Source organism: Ixodes scapularis, unplaced genomic scaffold (genome assembly GCF_016920785.2).
Source record: "Ixodes scapularis isolate PalLabHiFi unplaced genomic scaffold, ASM1692078v2 PGA_scaffold0__279_contigs__length_252992795, whole genome shotgun sequence".
NCBI classification, from domain to species: domain Eukaryota; kingdom Metazoa; phylum Arthropoda; class Arachnida; order Ixodida; family Ixodidae; genus Ixodes; species Ixodes scapularis.
This window is the reverse complement of record NW_024609835.1, coordinates 180,812,260-180,826,053: the sequence shown is the minus strand read 5'-3', so window position 1 is coordinate 180,826,053 and position 13,794 is coordinate 180,812,260. Positions and strand designations below refer to the sequence as shown.

At 49.1% G+C, this 13,794-nt stretch overlaps 2 protein-coding genes across 2 annotated transcripts in view; one reads left to right on the top strand and one right to left on the bottom strand.

The window, feature by feature from the left end:
- LOC115319674 (alpha-tocopherol transfer protein-like) overlaps window positions 1-4,595 on the bottom strand; it is a 43,908-nt gene extending 39,313 nt beyond the window's left edge. Inside the window, exons 1-2 of the mRNA XM_042293600.1 lie at window positions 4,478-4,595; window positions 2,496-2,735 (exon numbers count right to left, since the gene is read on the bottom strand). Of these exons, the coding sequence (XP_042149534.1) occupies window positions 2,496-2,735; window positions 4,478-4,595 (358 nt within the window). The remainder of the gene's footprint in view (window positions 1-2,495; window positions 2,736-4,477) is intronic.
- A 5,651-nt stretch (window positions 4,596-10,246) lies between these two features.
- LOC121837785 lies at window positions 10,247-11,954 on the top strand. The gene is made up of 2 exons (XM_042293594.1): window positions 10,247-10,946; window positions 11,539-11,954. The coding sequence occupies exons 1-2, from the start codon at window positions 10,247-10,249 to the stop codon at window positions 11,952-11,954; spliced, it is 1,116 nt and encodes a 371-aa protein (XP_042149528.1).
- The last annotated feature ends 1,840 nt before the right edge of the window (window positions 11,955-13,794 follow it).

The window sequence follows — 13,794 nt, the reverse complement described above, 5'->3', positions numbered from 1 at the left end:
GCGTTGTTTGGCTGAGCAGCAGTTGCGCTGCAGCCGTCGACCGCGCCACCAAAGCCCAATTTGTCCCCCTGCCCGCGCGGGCAATGTACCTGCGCACGCACTCCAAAAACACGCAAAGCAGAAGCTCGTGCAGCGGAAGAGCCGACGGCGGTGAGATACCCGACGAGCGCGCGTCCATGCCACCGTCCGCCATTTTAGCAAGGAAGACTTGGTTTATTGCTATTGGCTGAGGGCAAAAGCTGTGGCAGGTTTTCTATTGGCTGTTCACGGCGAGCGGCATGAGTCGGTTCCATGTGTGTGTACACGCAGCACGCACTGGTTGCAAAAGTCGTACCGGTTGCAGCGGTCGCTGTGGACGCAGCTGCATGCAACCGACGTGTGTGAACGGGCCTTTAGTCATGTCAGCGACCCGACGTCACCGTACTTCACACACTCAAAACAGACAAAAAAGACAATCGGTGCTGTGTTCGGCAGCAGTGCAAAGATACGTTTTAGGCTTATATAAAAAAATAAGTGCTTCTCACTTGCAGAGATACAGATGATTAGTGCGCTGTTTCCTTGACGCGCACTGCTGCCGAACTGAAGACCAGGGTGGCGTGTTGGCTTCTTTTATAAATGATCTTGCCGTGAGTTGCGCTGTTGTCGCTGCGTCTCTTGGCCCATGGCAGCGTGAGTGACTAATGATGATGTGGTGATCTTCGATGATTTGAATCCACGAGTAGCCGGCAAACTGCAGAGATACAGATGATTATTACGCTGTTTCCTTGACGCGCACTGCTGCCGAACTGAAGACCAGGCTGGCGTGTTGGCTTCTTTTACAGATGATCTTGCCGTGAGTTGCGCTGTTGTCGCTGCGTCTCTTGGCCCATGGCAGCGTGAGTGACTAATGATGATGTGGTGATCTTCGATGATTTGAATCCACGAGTAGCCGGCAAACTGCAGAGATACAGATGATTAGTACGCTGTTTCTTTGACGCGCACTGCTGCCGAACTCACTAGCAGAATATATATTTTTTTAAATATTATAACATCGTGTAACACGTTAGATGTTGCCCGACGAAAATAAAATAAATAATACCGATAGGGCTAATTAAGAAAAAAAGAAACAGAACAGATGTCGATAGAACGCTAATTGAAATGTTGGCGCCTGTCCGTGTCGTACGTGTCTCTTTTTTCGTCCTGTTTGTTCGCGCCTTTTAACCTTTTAATCTGGATAGTGAGGAGGATCTTCTGCAAGGCAGAAGATCCTCCTCACCTTGCGGGCGGAGGAAACAGGCAATGTGGACAGGGTAGAAGCGGGAGAGGGGGAATCGGGAGAAAAGTGGAAAGCGCGAAGTGTACGTCGGCCTTTAAGGACGCGACAGCCAGTCGGCTTATCCGGGTCCTTGGGTTCGGGCGCAGCACTTGGTACAAGTCTTGACGGTGGCACCGTCTTCATCAGTGTTGCGGAGTTGCCACTCCGGAGTTGGAATAATTCAGAAATTAACATTTTGTAATAAAAAAAAATTGTCTCGAACCATTTTGAACTGGTTACCGTTATATTTTTTTTGCGGTTCAGTTTCTGTTCAGTTCCAAGATGGCGGCGAAGATTTCGGTTCGGTTTAGTTCCGGTTTGGCTAAAAATAACTGTTCGGTTCCGGTTTTTGGTTTGATTCGGCTCCGGTTCGACAATCTAGGCTCACTGATTTGGTTTTCACGCCGCTACCAATACGGCGTACGCAGTTCTCGGCACGCTACTAGATGGCGCTCTACATTTCGCATATCGTTAGAGAGGCTGTAGTGAGGTTGGGCGCAACTCAAAACCTGGAGAGCATTTGCAATTTAATGGCGGCACCTGAGGGAGAGGATTCGAGAAAGGATATGCGCCAGTGTTGCCTGCACGAGAGCAGGCGCCCGCTCTGTTGCAACTCTGTTGCTCCATTCGCCTTTCCTCCTCTCGCCTCCCATTGCAAGCAACGAGCGCCTTGGCGTAGCCTCCCTCACTTCCTTCTCGCTCCGAGAATTGCAAACGTCGAGCGGAGAAAACACAGTTGCCAGACAAGCAGCAACGTCCAAGATGGCGGAATTTACCAGTTTTCGCGTTAAAAAAATACTTAACCTATCGGAACAAAACTGGTGGCTATGGAAAAGTAATCATTTATACCTTGCGTAAATTATTCAACCGCCTTAATGGACTTTTATGACCCGAGTTAGGAAAAAAAACGACCCTTTGCCCCATAGACTCCCAGCAAAATTTAGCAATTAAATGGCGTCCATGTCCCGTGATCGCCGATCTAGCAGTTGCACCCACCCTCACTTGAGCCTCCCTACATATAGTCTATTGCTCCTATGCAAAGTTTAACCTGTATCGGCCAGTTTCGTTGTAAAATCATACACACATTCTAAGTTACTTTTTCCCGGAACCTGTGAACAACAACTGTTTCTCCCACCTCTGACCGTATAGCGTTAAAGTACATGGGGTAATGCAAGCCAATAGGATTTATTCCGTTTCTCACCTGATCTAATCAACAGGACTCGCCGTCCGTGAACATCTAAATTTGGCAGCACCATGAATATACGTCTGGAAGCGGGCTTGGCGTTTGAAGGTAGGAAATTATCGTAGATGCAAGGGTATGCCGCACGGTTTTTGTAATAATACTTGAGAGTCGCCAGTACTGCTTCGATATTGTATTTCCTTACGCGGACGTGCCGTAGAAGGAACACACTGTCTCGCCTTGCATTGAGCTCTGGTTCTTCTGCAGAGGACAGTGTAGAGAAAGACAGTTACAATGTGACGACGACAGCATAATTTGCACATTGCTTTGAACAAAATCCTAACGCTTTACACGTTCAAGCACCTTCTTGCCGTTGCTGCCGAGCCGCATTTGTAGGCATCAACATACCCCTGCTTATTAAATCAAAGGATAGGAAAACTTAGACTTTGTCTGCGGTTTCCCGTTAACTTTTTTTTTTTTTTTTTTTTTTTTTGTCGCGTAGCAGTGAATATTAGCGTTAGCCGAAGATCGCGTTTCCCCAGGACCGTGGGATGAAAATCTATTGCGGAGGAAAATAACAAACTTATACCAAACATGCTGTTGTAGAATTATCTTTTCTGGGTGGCTTTATCTGAAGATAGGTGCCTGGTAGACATATAATCGTATTTTATAACTATTTTTGTGTTTGTTATGTACGCAGGCGATGGTATAAATTGTTTGGTTGGATGACGCAATCAATTTAGTTGTAAGTCAGCGCCAGTCCTGTCGTACGTGTGCCTTTTTTGTCCCTGTCCAGTTAGCGCTATTTTAATCATGTATAATACGAACCAACTGGCCGAATCAAAAGTCGTGTTATAAAAAAAACCCATTATGTTTGCAAGTATAGCAAACATACTTGAAACATAATGATGAAGTTTTAATTGTTTTAATGCCAAGTTCTACTTTATTCTGGACGAACCGGTTGTTGAAATTTTATATTTACTTATTTTCTGTAAACGCAATTTTTATTATACTTATTTCACTGTGAACACTATTTTATTATACTTCACTGTTAACGTATTTTACTGACAGTAGTAGTCTTTACTGACCGTTGGTTGACTTATGTCAGTGACTTTTCAGTTATTTTCACTTTTAACATCAAAATGTGAGATATATTTCACTGTTAACAAACAATTTGCACGACATTCACATGTCGTGCGTTGTTTAGCCCCTTATAGGTTTGTGGAAAAGCGTGACGACGTGATCGACGTGAGGTTGAAGAAATCTACCTTCATGAATTAAATACCTTAAGAATTAGAAACACAAACTGCTCCCTTTTCAACAAGGGTCTCATTTTAGGTAACTGAAGTGATTATTTTTACCAAAACTATGAAACTGAAAAACACAAAAAAATTACCCTTGGCAGTCGATATTCCGTTTGGTAAGCCTTAAGTAGGTCTGGTACAGGAATCGGAATTTCGCTTAGTACATAACAAAAAAAAAATGCTAAAATTTAAAAATCCCCCACAGCATCCATCAAAATTAATTTGAGTACTGAGTGTGGTCACAAATAGACTGATCTCACAAAGCGTTCGGAGCATGTGTGACGCCGCCATCACTTTAATTTACAGGAGGCTGGCTGCTGTGCACGAGGCGACGAGCCTTCTCGTGCTCTACACGCATACAGAGAGCTCCAGCGAGGTCGTCCCACGTGTAAAAATACGGAAGTTCTCTCGATGCACTGCGGCAGCGGTGGCGTAGTCAAACTGGCTGGTGAGATCGGTCTATTATATGTCTGCTTAAACATTATACAAAAGACAGTATGCATAGAGATTCAAACGCGAGTCAAAGCGAAATCCGTGCTTCGAATGCCGTATGGCAATGCGTTCAAGGAGAAAACTTGGCACACGGCATTCGAACCACGGATACTGCGGTGACTCGTGTTTGCAGACTGTCTTTTGTCGGATGTGTGAGCAGTGTGACCCCGGCTTAACACAGGCACGAATCTGTTTAGTTGCACCTACCATCGAGCAACTGATTGAGCCTTGTCAACGCGTCTGCCCGGCCTTGGTCCGTCTCGCCCAGCTCTTCACAGACGATCCGCTGGAGCTCGGCCGGTAGATCCTCGTCACTTGTGTGCATTGTCTCACCACCGACTTCCAGCTTGATGGCTGTCATTGACAGGGAAAAGAAAGACTTTAGAAAAGCAGTACCGCGCACAGGGAACCGTTTGAGTGCAGCACCAGTGCAGCATGCTAATGGCTTCGCGTGTGGAAACACAATGCGAAATTTATCTGTTCAGTCGGTGGTTCAGACGGATCTCGTGGAGTTGGCGGCGTGACATTGAAGACTGTTTGAGTTCCGACGGCAGCTGAGGTGGCTGCACTGGCTGCACTTTAAAGCGACGTAAACAAGGGAGAGAAGTTATCGCAAAGAGAGAGGGCATTCATTAATCGTGCACTCTTACTATTCTTTTTTTTTTTTTTTTCTTTTTTTATATAAACGTGACGGAGTTTTCCTGATAACCGTTGCGTTGTCAGGCGAAGAGCGAAGGCACTGGCTTGTCACTTTGATCACGCAGAGGAGGTTCGTGGCTGCATGCGTTTGTCTAATCGGCCGCCTCCAGCGTATGAAAGTTACAAATGTAGTACACGTTTTACCGCAAGTTCCACCGAGAGCAGCGCGCTGCGCGTGGCGTGCGCACCGCCATGTCTCTTGGCAGTTGGATTCGGGAAGCGCTGAAGCGGCGACCTTGAAGCTACCAAAGCTGCTCAAAGCAGAGATAGTGTCGCCATCTCCCGCTTGTAACTCTCCACGCTTGTAACTCTTGACACCAGTTGTCGCCGACGCGCCCAAAAAGCTACGTTTGGGGAAGGAAGCTGCGAGCATAGCCGCGAGAGCGCACGACACGAGAGCGCCGACGATGGCAGAACGCGGCTGACACGGCGACAGGAGAGCGCAGTGGCAGAAGAGCGCGCGTCACGACTGCGCTGAACAACAGCTGCAGTCGCTAAGGTGCCTTTCCCTGTGGCAGGGACGTTCTAGTATTTAATCCCTTTTTGTAGTAATTGGGATGTTATAAGAGGCATTCACTTGATCGAATGACGTTTTAGCGAACGCCCACGTTTCACCGAATGACACTTTAGCGAATAGTCGGACGCCGCGAAGTGGCGTTTTCGGGTGGGCCAAATGGGTTCACCTTTTTGTATTGAGTCGCCGCAGACTGTTGCCGCGAAGCGGCGTAAGCGCAGCGCGGCGGATGGGTTAACGCGCGCCCCAGTTATTCGCTAAAACGTCGATTCGCTCAAATGTCGCTGTTCGCTAAAACGTCATTCGCTCATGCTATATAGACCCGGGTTGTTATAAGGGATGTCGCGAACCGCTCCAGGTTCGATTTCGAAAGGTTTCGATATTCGCAAAGCGAACTGAAGTTCGATTTCGAAAATTTTTGATATTTTCGTATTGACCGAGGTTCGAATTCGAAAAATTCGCAACTTTCGATCACGGTGAAGTTTCGAATTCGAAAAGTTCGAAACTTTCGCGGTTTCTAAAATTTTGGAAATCGAATATTTCGAATATTTTTTTTACTTCAGGTTCGATAAATTCGAAGATTTCGAAATTCTTTGGAAATAAAATTCGAAAACCTCGAACGCTTCGAATTTTTATAGGCATGAAGTTCGAAAAATCGAAGATTTCGAATTTTTTTCTGCATAAAGTTCGAAAAGTTCGAAGGTTTTGATTTTCTTTTAACGCTAAATTCGAAAAAACAAAAAAAAAACTTCGACGATTTTGAATTTCTTTCTAGTCCACGTTTTCAAAGTTCGAAGTCCGGTTTTCAAATTCCTCCACAGTTTGTTTCAAATAACGTTTTCACGACTCACTGGTTTTTAGGAAGACGAAGTGTCTTTAAGACGGTTGCACTTTTCTAGCCTCGTTCGGTTGAAACCGAATATTTATTGTTATCAGCTGCCTTAATAGCCAGAATTTGAATCAACATTGAAGAACGCTTATCCGGTCATCAACTGGCGGGTGTCCCCGCACTGGGTCTTTCCCAGTGCAAGTGAATCGACCTCGCCATGTCCCTCAAGTCATCTTCACTGCATTCGAATCACAAGGCCACCACCGAAAGGTACAGTCTGCCTTCCTCCATATGCGGTGACTCAATATCCGCATCAGAAGCTGATAACAACAGCCTGACTGGAAATCCTGCTGTGGGTCCCACTCTAGAGGATCAGGGTGCTACCACATCCCAGCGGCGGGTGATAATTCCCCCTAATGACATGGAAATGTCCGACATCGATGACGAAGGCTGGACACAAGCTAAGACATCAAAAAAGCGGAAAAAACCTAGCTCGAATTCAAGCAACAGCACGGGCACAATCCGCACAAGCACCCTAATGACAGAAGGTCTTACGGTTATCTTTGTACCAGCTGCCGAAGACACTCTTATTACGTCATTGAGCAGTCTAAAAGTATCCGATGCTCTAAACTTACTCTGCCCAGAGTGCATCATAGAAATAAGGTACAACAGACGGCTGAACCTCATAGCAGTCGATACAAGGAATGGACAGACGACGCGTGCTCTTCTAGACTGCAAGAAGCTATGTGGGATTCCAGTAAGAGCTTACGAACCACTTCCTCGGCATTACGCTGTAGGCGTAATCACAGAAGTGGACACCGCGCTGTCCGAAGCAGATGTCTGGGAGCATTTAAGATCGCCGGAAAATAGGGTAGCAAGACTTCGTCGACTTGGGCAGAGCTCAGCAATGAAGATCTCCTTCTGCGGTACAGCACTACCAAATTTTGTCTACATTGGCCTTGTGCGTCATCCCGTGACCCTGTTCAAAGAGCGCCCTATACAGTGCCGCAAATGCTGTCGCTACGGGCATCGCGAGGCATCCTGCAAAAACGCTCCTGTCTGCAACCGTTGCAGTGGCACTCATCCAGATACAGAATCCTGCACCGCACAAGAGAAGTGTGTAAACTGTGGTGAAGCCCATTCTGCCAAATCTCCATCTTGCCCAAAATGGAGGAAAGAAAGGAAAACTCGCAACTATGCTAGACATCACGCGGTAGACTTTCGCACCGCCAAAGTCGCCTTACAAGAGCCGAACGCTCCGAACCCAACAAAGGGCAGCGATGAGTTTCCTCCACTTCCCCAGATGTCTGCGGCCGGGGAAACCGGGAAGCAGGGACAGAACCAAGACACATACGCTTCTATTTCAAAGGGACAGGGAAAAGGCAAGCCAAGGGCAGGCATTACCAACAATGGGCAGAATTCAGACGAAAGACCACAAGAAACCACTTCTGAGGCCACAGTGTCTAAAGGTGCCAACCACCAACGTTCTTCGGAGAGGTCCCGTCCACCACCACCAAGAACGACACCACCAAGCCAGGGTTGGATTCCTCTTCTTAAGGCAGCAATTAACATGGCTTGCACGCTGCTAGCAACAGTGAATTAGGAATGGTCACGTTGCATACTTACATTTCTCCAAATGATACTTCCACTTGTGAGATCACTGTGAAACCGGGAGGGAACCAGTGCAGCAAGCAACTTACGCGCGTTCGTCACCAAAAACATTCATTCATACCTGAGAGGAATATAAATAACCTTCAAACTCGTTTCCCTGAGCTCTTACAGGCGAGACGGACTGCAGTGATACAAAAATCTAACATTTTTCCTCTAGAGGTACAGATATTTTCTTATTTTTTCTACTACAACAATGAAGCCCGACCCAAAGACCAATCTCGGGTATCAATCCTTCTAAAAGAAAGCTTTAACTACCAATCCACAGACATCCACGATTGGGGACACTAGTAGAAGACCTACAGCCCGCCCCCAGCCTCTCACCTGTTCCGCCCTCCAGTGGAACTGTAACGGCTTGAGAACGAGACTCCCAGAGCTACGCGACCACCTTTTACACTACGCCTACGATGCTGTGGCCCTCTAGGAACCCAGAATGCCAGCCGGCAGCATACGCATTGCGGGTCACGTAGTTTACTGCAGCAGGCCTCTGGTGGCGGGCGTGACACCGCGAGCAGCCCTCCTAGTTCGACGAAACCTACGACAGATAGAGATAGACCTCAGCGATCTTTGCAGTGAAGGAGCAGATTTTGTGGCAGTAAAATTGGAATTTGGAGACCGTTACCTGACCATCGTCTCGGCATACGTGGCCCCTAATGTACCTTGGGACGTCCATGTACTCGCGGACATTCGCGCACGGGCCAAAGGAGAGGTTATAATTGCCGGCGACTTCAATGCCCATTCACAGTCCTGGGGAGACAGAAAGGACTCTCGGCGAGGTCGAGAGCTACAGGCAATGCTAGATAGGCTCGACCTCAGAAATATTACAAGTGGGAACCCGACATTTGTACGGCCTGGAGTGACGGGAAGCGTAATTGATCTGACTTTCACGACTTGGGCCCTACGTCTCAATGCAACTCCTCAGGCAGACAGCTGGGGAAGTGATCATCTACCCATTGTCATCGGAAGGCCGCCAAAAGCTCCTCTGAAGACTTGCCGCGTCGTCGACTGGGATCGCTTCCGTACCCTGCTCGAAGAAGCGCTGGAAGAAGGACGATCCTTCAGCCCGGAAACGCTCTCCCGCGTCCTCCAAAAGGTCACCCACGAAGTCAGAGTGCCAGCAACACGTCCCAACCCCGACCTCAAATGGCTAGAACTGCGGGCAAAAAGACGTCGCGCCCAGCGACGGTCATGGGCCACTGGAGATCCGGCAGATGTACTGGCATACCGGCGACTGGATGCCAAGTTCAGGAGGCACGGTAAAAAATTAGCACGCCGACAATGGCGCCTCAAATGCACCACCTTAGACAAACCAGCCGGAGGAAGCCGGGCCTGGCGGATGGCGAGAACACCAGCAGGTCGCCCAATCCCCCAAAACCCTGTCCTTGGAATGGCCGTGGCAATGAACCTTCAACCAACAGAGATGGCCGAACTTCTCGCGGATGCATTTACTGAGGTTCCACCACTGCCGGCTGCCAGCCCGCCCCCCCAGGGTTGGAGCAAGTTCCGTCACCCAACAGCGACCCCCATGCAGCAGCCAGACGAAGACTTCACCCTGCACGAACTGCAGCACGTTCTCGATGCTCTCCCGAGACACCGTGCGGCCCCAGGCCCAGACGGAATCACCAACCAAGCATTGAGAAACGTTAACGAGTCGGCTGTCCCAGCAATGCTGACTCTAATCAATCATGTGTGGAGGACCTCTAAAATACCAGAAGCGTGGAGAGAAGCAACCACGGTACCACTACTGAAACCCGGAAAACCCCAAGACCAACTAAGCTCCTATAGGCCCATCTCATTGACATCATGCCTTGGCAAAGTGATGGAACGAATGGTGCTACGTCGCCTAGTCTACCACCTTGAGGCGGCCGGGGCTCTGCCAGACTGCTTCTCGGGGTTCCGCCACCACAGGAGCACCGCGGACGCAATTGGTGACATCACCAGCTCGCTGGAGGAGGCCAAAGCACAAGGTTGGTCGGCGATGGCCGTATTCCTAGACGTCCGCAAAGCCTTCGACGCCCTCCCGCACCGAATCATCATCTCAGCCCTGCGTCGTTTCGGGGTATGTGGACGACCTCTTAACTACATTTGCGCATTCCTCACTGAACGCACCATGTGCGTAAAGGTCGGCGGAGCACTGAGCAAGCCCCGACGAGTCGACCATGGCGTTCCCCAAGGGAGCGTTGTCAGTCCGCTCCTGTTTGCACTGGCGATTGCATCACTCCCAGCCGCAGCAAGAGTAGCCGAGGAACCAGCACTCCCGATAAGCATGGCTGTCTATGCGGACGACGTGGCGCTCTGGTCCACGGCCCCAGGCTACCGTAGGCAACGGATGGCATGCGCCCTCCAGAGAGCACTTACAAACACTGTGTACCACTTGCATCAACTGGGTCTGACAACATCGGCAGAAAAGACTGTTGCTCTATGCTACGCACCAAGGAGACCCTCAAAGTTCCAACCGACCCTGTTCATCGGAGATGTCCCGGTGAGAGTGGAGAAGACATTCACGTACCTAGGACTCACCTTGGACTGGAGGCTATCCTGGGGCCCAGCAACGCAGGTGGTGCTCCAGAGGATGCGAACGCACACAAATATCCTCCGCGCGCTTGGTGGAACTACCTGGGGCACATCGCAACAAATGCTACTACAGCTATACAAGGGTCTCATTCTGGCTCGCCCACTCTACGCCTTACCGCTCATTCGACTGAGCGGCAATCAGATCGAGAACCTAGAGAGAGCGCAACGCGTAGCTCTACGAATTTGCATCGGAGTTCCCCGTTCGGCATCGTCACGACACACTCTTACCGAAGCAGGTATGAATACCGTTGAAAACCTTCTGCAAGAACGAGCGCTCGGACATCTCATCCGAATGAGCAACTGCGACTCTACCATCACGCTCTTGATAAGCATCGCCGAACGTACGGATTCGGAACTGGGAGCGCAGCTCTGCACTTTAGGCGACATCGCGGGTACACCAGGACCGCTAGCCCCACTTCCAGCACTACACACAGATCCTCACCCTTTGAGGGTTAGTATCAGCATACCAGGGCTGCGGACCAAGAAGAGCGCAGCAGTGGTAACCGCTCGGCAGCTGACGGAAAGTCACTTGGATGCGGAGTACGATGGGCGGACACGCGTTTTTACCGATGGGTCGGTAGACCCATCTGGAGGCACAGCAACAGCAGCGGCCTTCTTTGAGGCTGCAGCCGTAGGTATACACGAGCGCCTGTCCCATCAGGCATCCTCTACTACCGCAGAGCTGGCGGCCATACGACTTGCCCTCTGGGGAATTCGGACAGGCTGCGCACGGGGGCTCAGCTGGGTAGTCCTGAGCGAACTCAAGATCGGCTCTCGGGCTACTATCGGAGCTAGAAAGGGCTACGCCTCTGGCGCGGTCAGTCGCACAAGATGCAGCCGAGCTCCGAGAGAAAGGCCACGAGATTATCTTCCAGTGGATCCCCAGTCATTGTGGTATCAGGGGAAACGAAGTCGCCGATTCCCTAGCAGCGCAGGCTCACAAAGACCCCGGATGTCCGCTCTCTACAGTTCCCCGTTTCTCAGACGCCAAGCTTCTGGTGAGACGAACCATCACACGACAGAACCCGGACCCGAGAGTGGCGGACGGCACGTTCTCAGCCCGTCTCCCACGAGGGTTGGATCGTCACACTGCCGCGGTGCTTTACCGTCTGCGGACCGGAAGCGCTTTCACACCAGCGTGGATAGGTCGCTTCAGGCCTGATCTCAACCCCAATTGCCAAACCTGCGAGGAAACTGCTGACGCCGAGCACCTCCTCCTACACTGCACCGACTACAATGACGAGCGTACTGCCCTCCATAACGCCTATTCCCGCCTCGGACTCTCCAGTGATAGCATGGAGGACCTTCTGCATCCGCGGGCAACGCGAGCTGTGACAGACATGGCACTAAAAAAACTAATAACTTACATGAAGGACACGGAACTCCTAGAAATTCTTTAGGAGACCACCTACAGTTCAACACACCAGAACAAGGCACGACTACCCAATCTACCGTTCCAGCTCATGATTACGAAATCTGCATTTCAGACACAACTTGTTCAGCCAAGACAAGAAACGTCATTCCTTCAACCGAACGTTCGTGCCGATATTATCCTTGAAGCACAGTTATCAGCCAACGCAGCTTGAAGATATTTAGCTATTCGCCCTAAGACGGCTCCACACCAAACTTCGACAGGCTTTGCGTTCTGAGGCTTGGGTCGTCCTATGACTCGACATGCCTGCGACGGCCAGGACATCCCCCTGCACCTGGCTCCCCCCCCCCCCCCCCCCCCCCCAAACCTAATCCTTTCTTTTTCACCCAATCCCCTTTCCTATCGACAGTGACATGTGCACACTAAGTGCACAAGCAACAGTCGATTTTTCCAAAAAAAAAAAAAAAAAAAAGATATAATAAACATCGCTTTCACTCACTCACTCACTGGTTTCCACAAAATCAAGTTTAGAAAAGTTAGGGTGTGATATCTAGATTCTGCGAAGTTGGTCAGGCAATTAAATGAGACGACGAGTGTCCCGGATGTGCTGGAATATTTGCCTGTGCAGAGTGACTTGAGACCATAGATCAGTAACTGGGACCGCCAGCCCGGGGCGGTCTTTAACCTGCATCACGCAGTAGTGATCACACGAACACACTGTTTTAAGAGACTCATCCAGTTCGAAACGGCCAGGGGCGAGCAGGAGGTTGAGGCTCAGAAAAACCTTGAAGCGACCTGGCAAACCACCTCGCCACCCCCTGCACGCTGCTAGTAATCCGATCGAACGCCGCCCGAGTGACGCTGGCATATAGTAAGTTAAGTTTGTAATTGTCCTGGAGGTTTATTTTCTGGGACGGAGGAATCGCCTCGCAAAAGCCGACACAACTCGAGGTTGAGGAGCGTTCTACCATACAAGCGGCGTCGGAAGAGGAAAAACGGGGGGAAAGAGGGTAGCGGGGGGGGGGGGGGGGGGGGGGGGGGGGGGCAAGGGGGGGTTCAGTTCCCTCCCCCCCCCCCCTTCCAGATATTTCGGACTGTTAAAGGAAACAATATGGGAAAGAGGGCGTGGTCGAGCTTATTTTAATCTGAAATTATTTATGCATATATATCGCTACTGTCGCTCTTCACTGCATAAAAGATCGCGTAGATAGTCATTTTTACAAACTCGTTGTCAGAAGGCACTACTCGTCACATGCTTAGTGGTTCGGAAGTTCAAAGCTATGTCTTTTCGACCTAAATACTTGTGCCAATAGTAAAAAAAGAAAAAAAAATCCAAGAATAAAAAGCTGAAAAAAAAAAAAAAAAACTATCAAGAATTCGCCGGAAGTGTTTTATTCTTGCATATTCAGAGGTTCAGAACTTCGAAACAAGTTTCTTTTACCATAATGTGTACAGGCTAAAAGAAACACGTCCCAGGAACGTGAAGCGAAAAAAAAAACGTTTTCTTTTAATGACGTGCTGAACTTGAACACTATTAGAAATCTTCTCAAATAAGTTAATTTATTCCTTAACGTGAAAAAACAATAAATACATTATTTTGTATTCTGCAGATGGCAATGATATGTACTGTATGTGGTGTTAATTTAAATGCGATACCTCAAACAACTTAGACAAAAATAGATATCAAGTTTAGGGCATAATTGCATATAGATACATGTTTGGACATTTCTTCGAAACTCACGTTGAATAACAATAATCACATCTTAAGACGGCACTTACCTAGGCTATACATAGATAATTCTTAAAAAAAAGTATAACATCTCTACCACAAATAGCTTCGGCTACAGCGCGCTTCAAATCTGGCACAA

Excerpts from the sequence above, each read along its gene's own strand:
- LOC121837785 (XM_042293594.1), top strand. The coding sequence starts at position 10,247 with ATGGCTGTCTATGCGGACGACGTGGCGCTCTGGTCCACGGCCCCAGGC. Across the intron at positions 10,947-11,538 it reads CACTTTAGGCGACATCGCGG|ACGCCAAGCTTCTGGTGAGA; the intron begins GTACACCAGGAC and ends CCCGTTTCTCAG.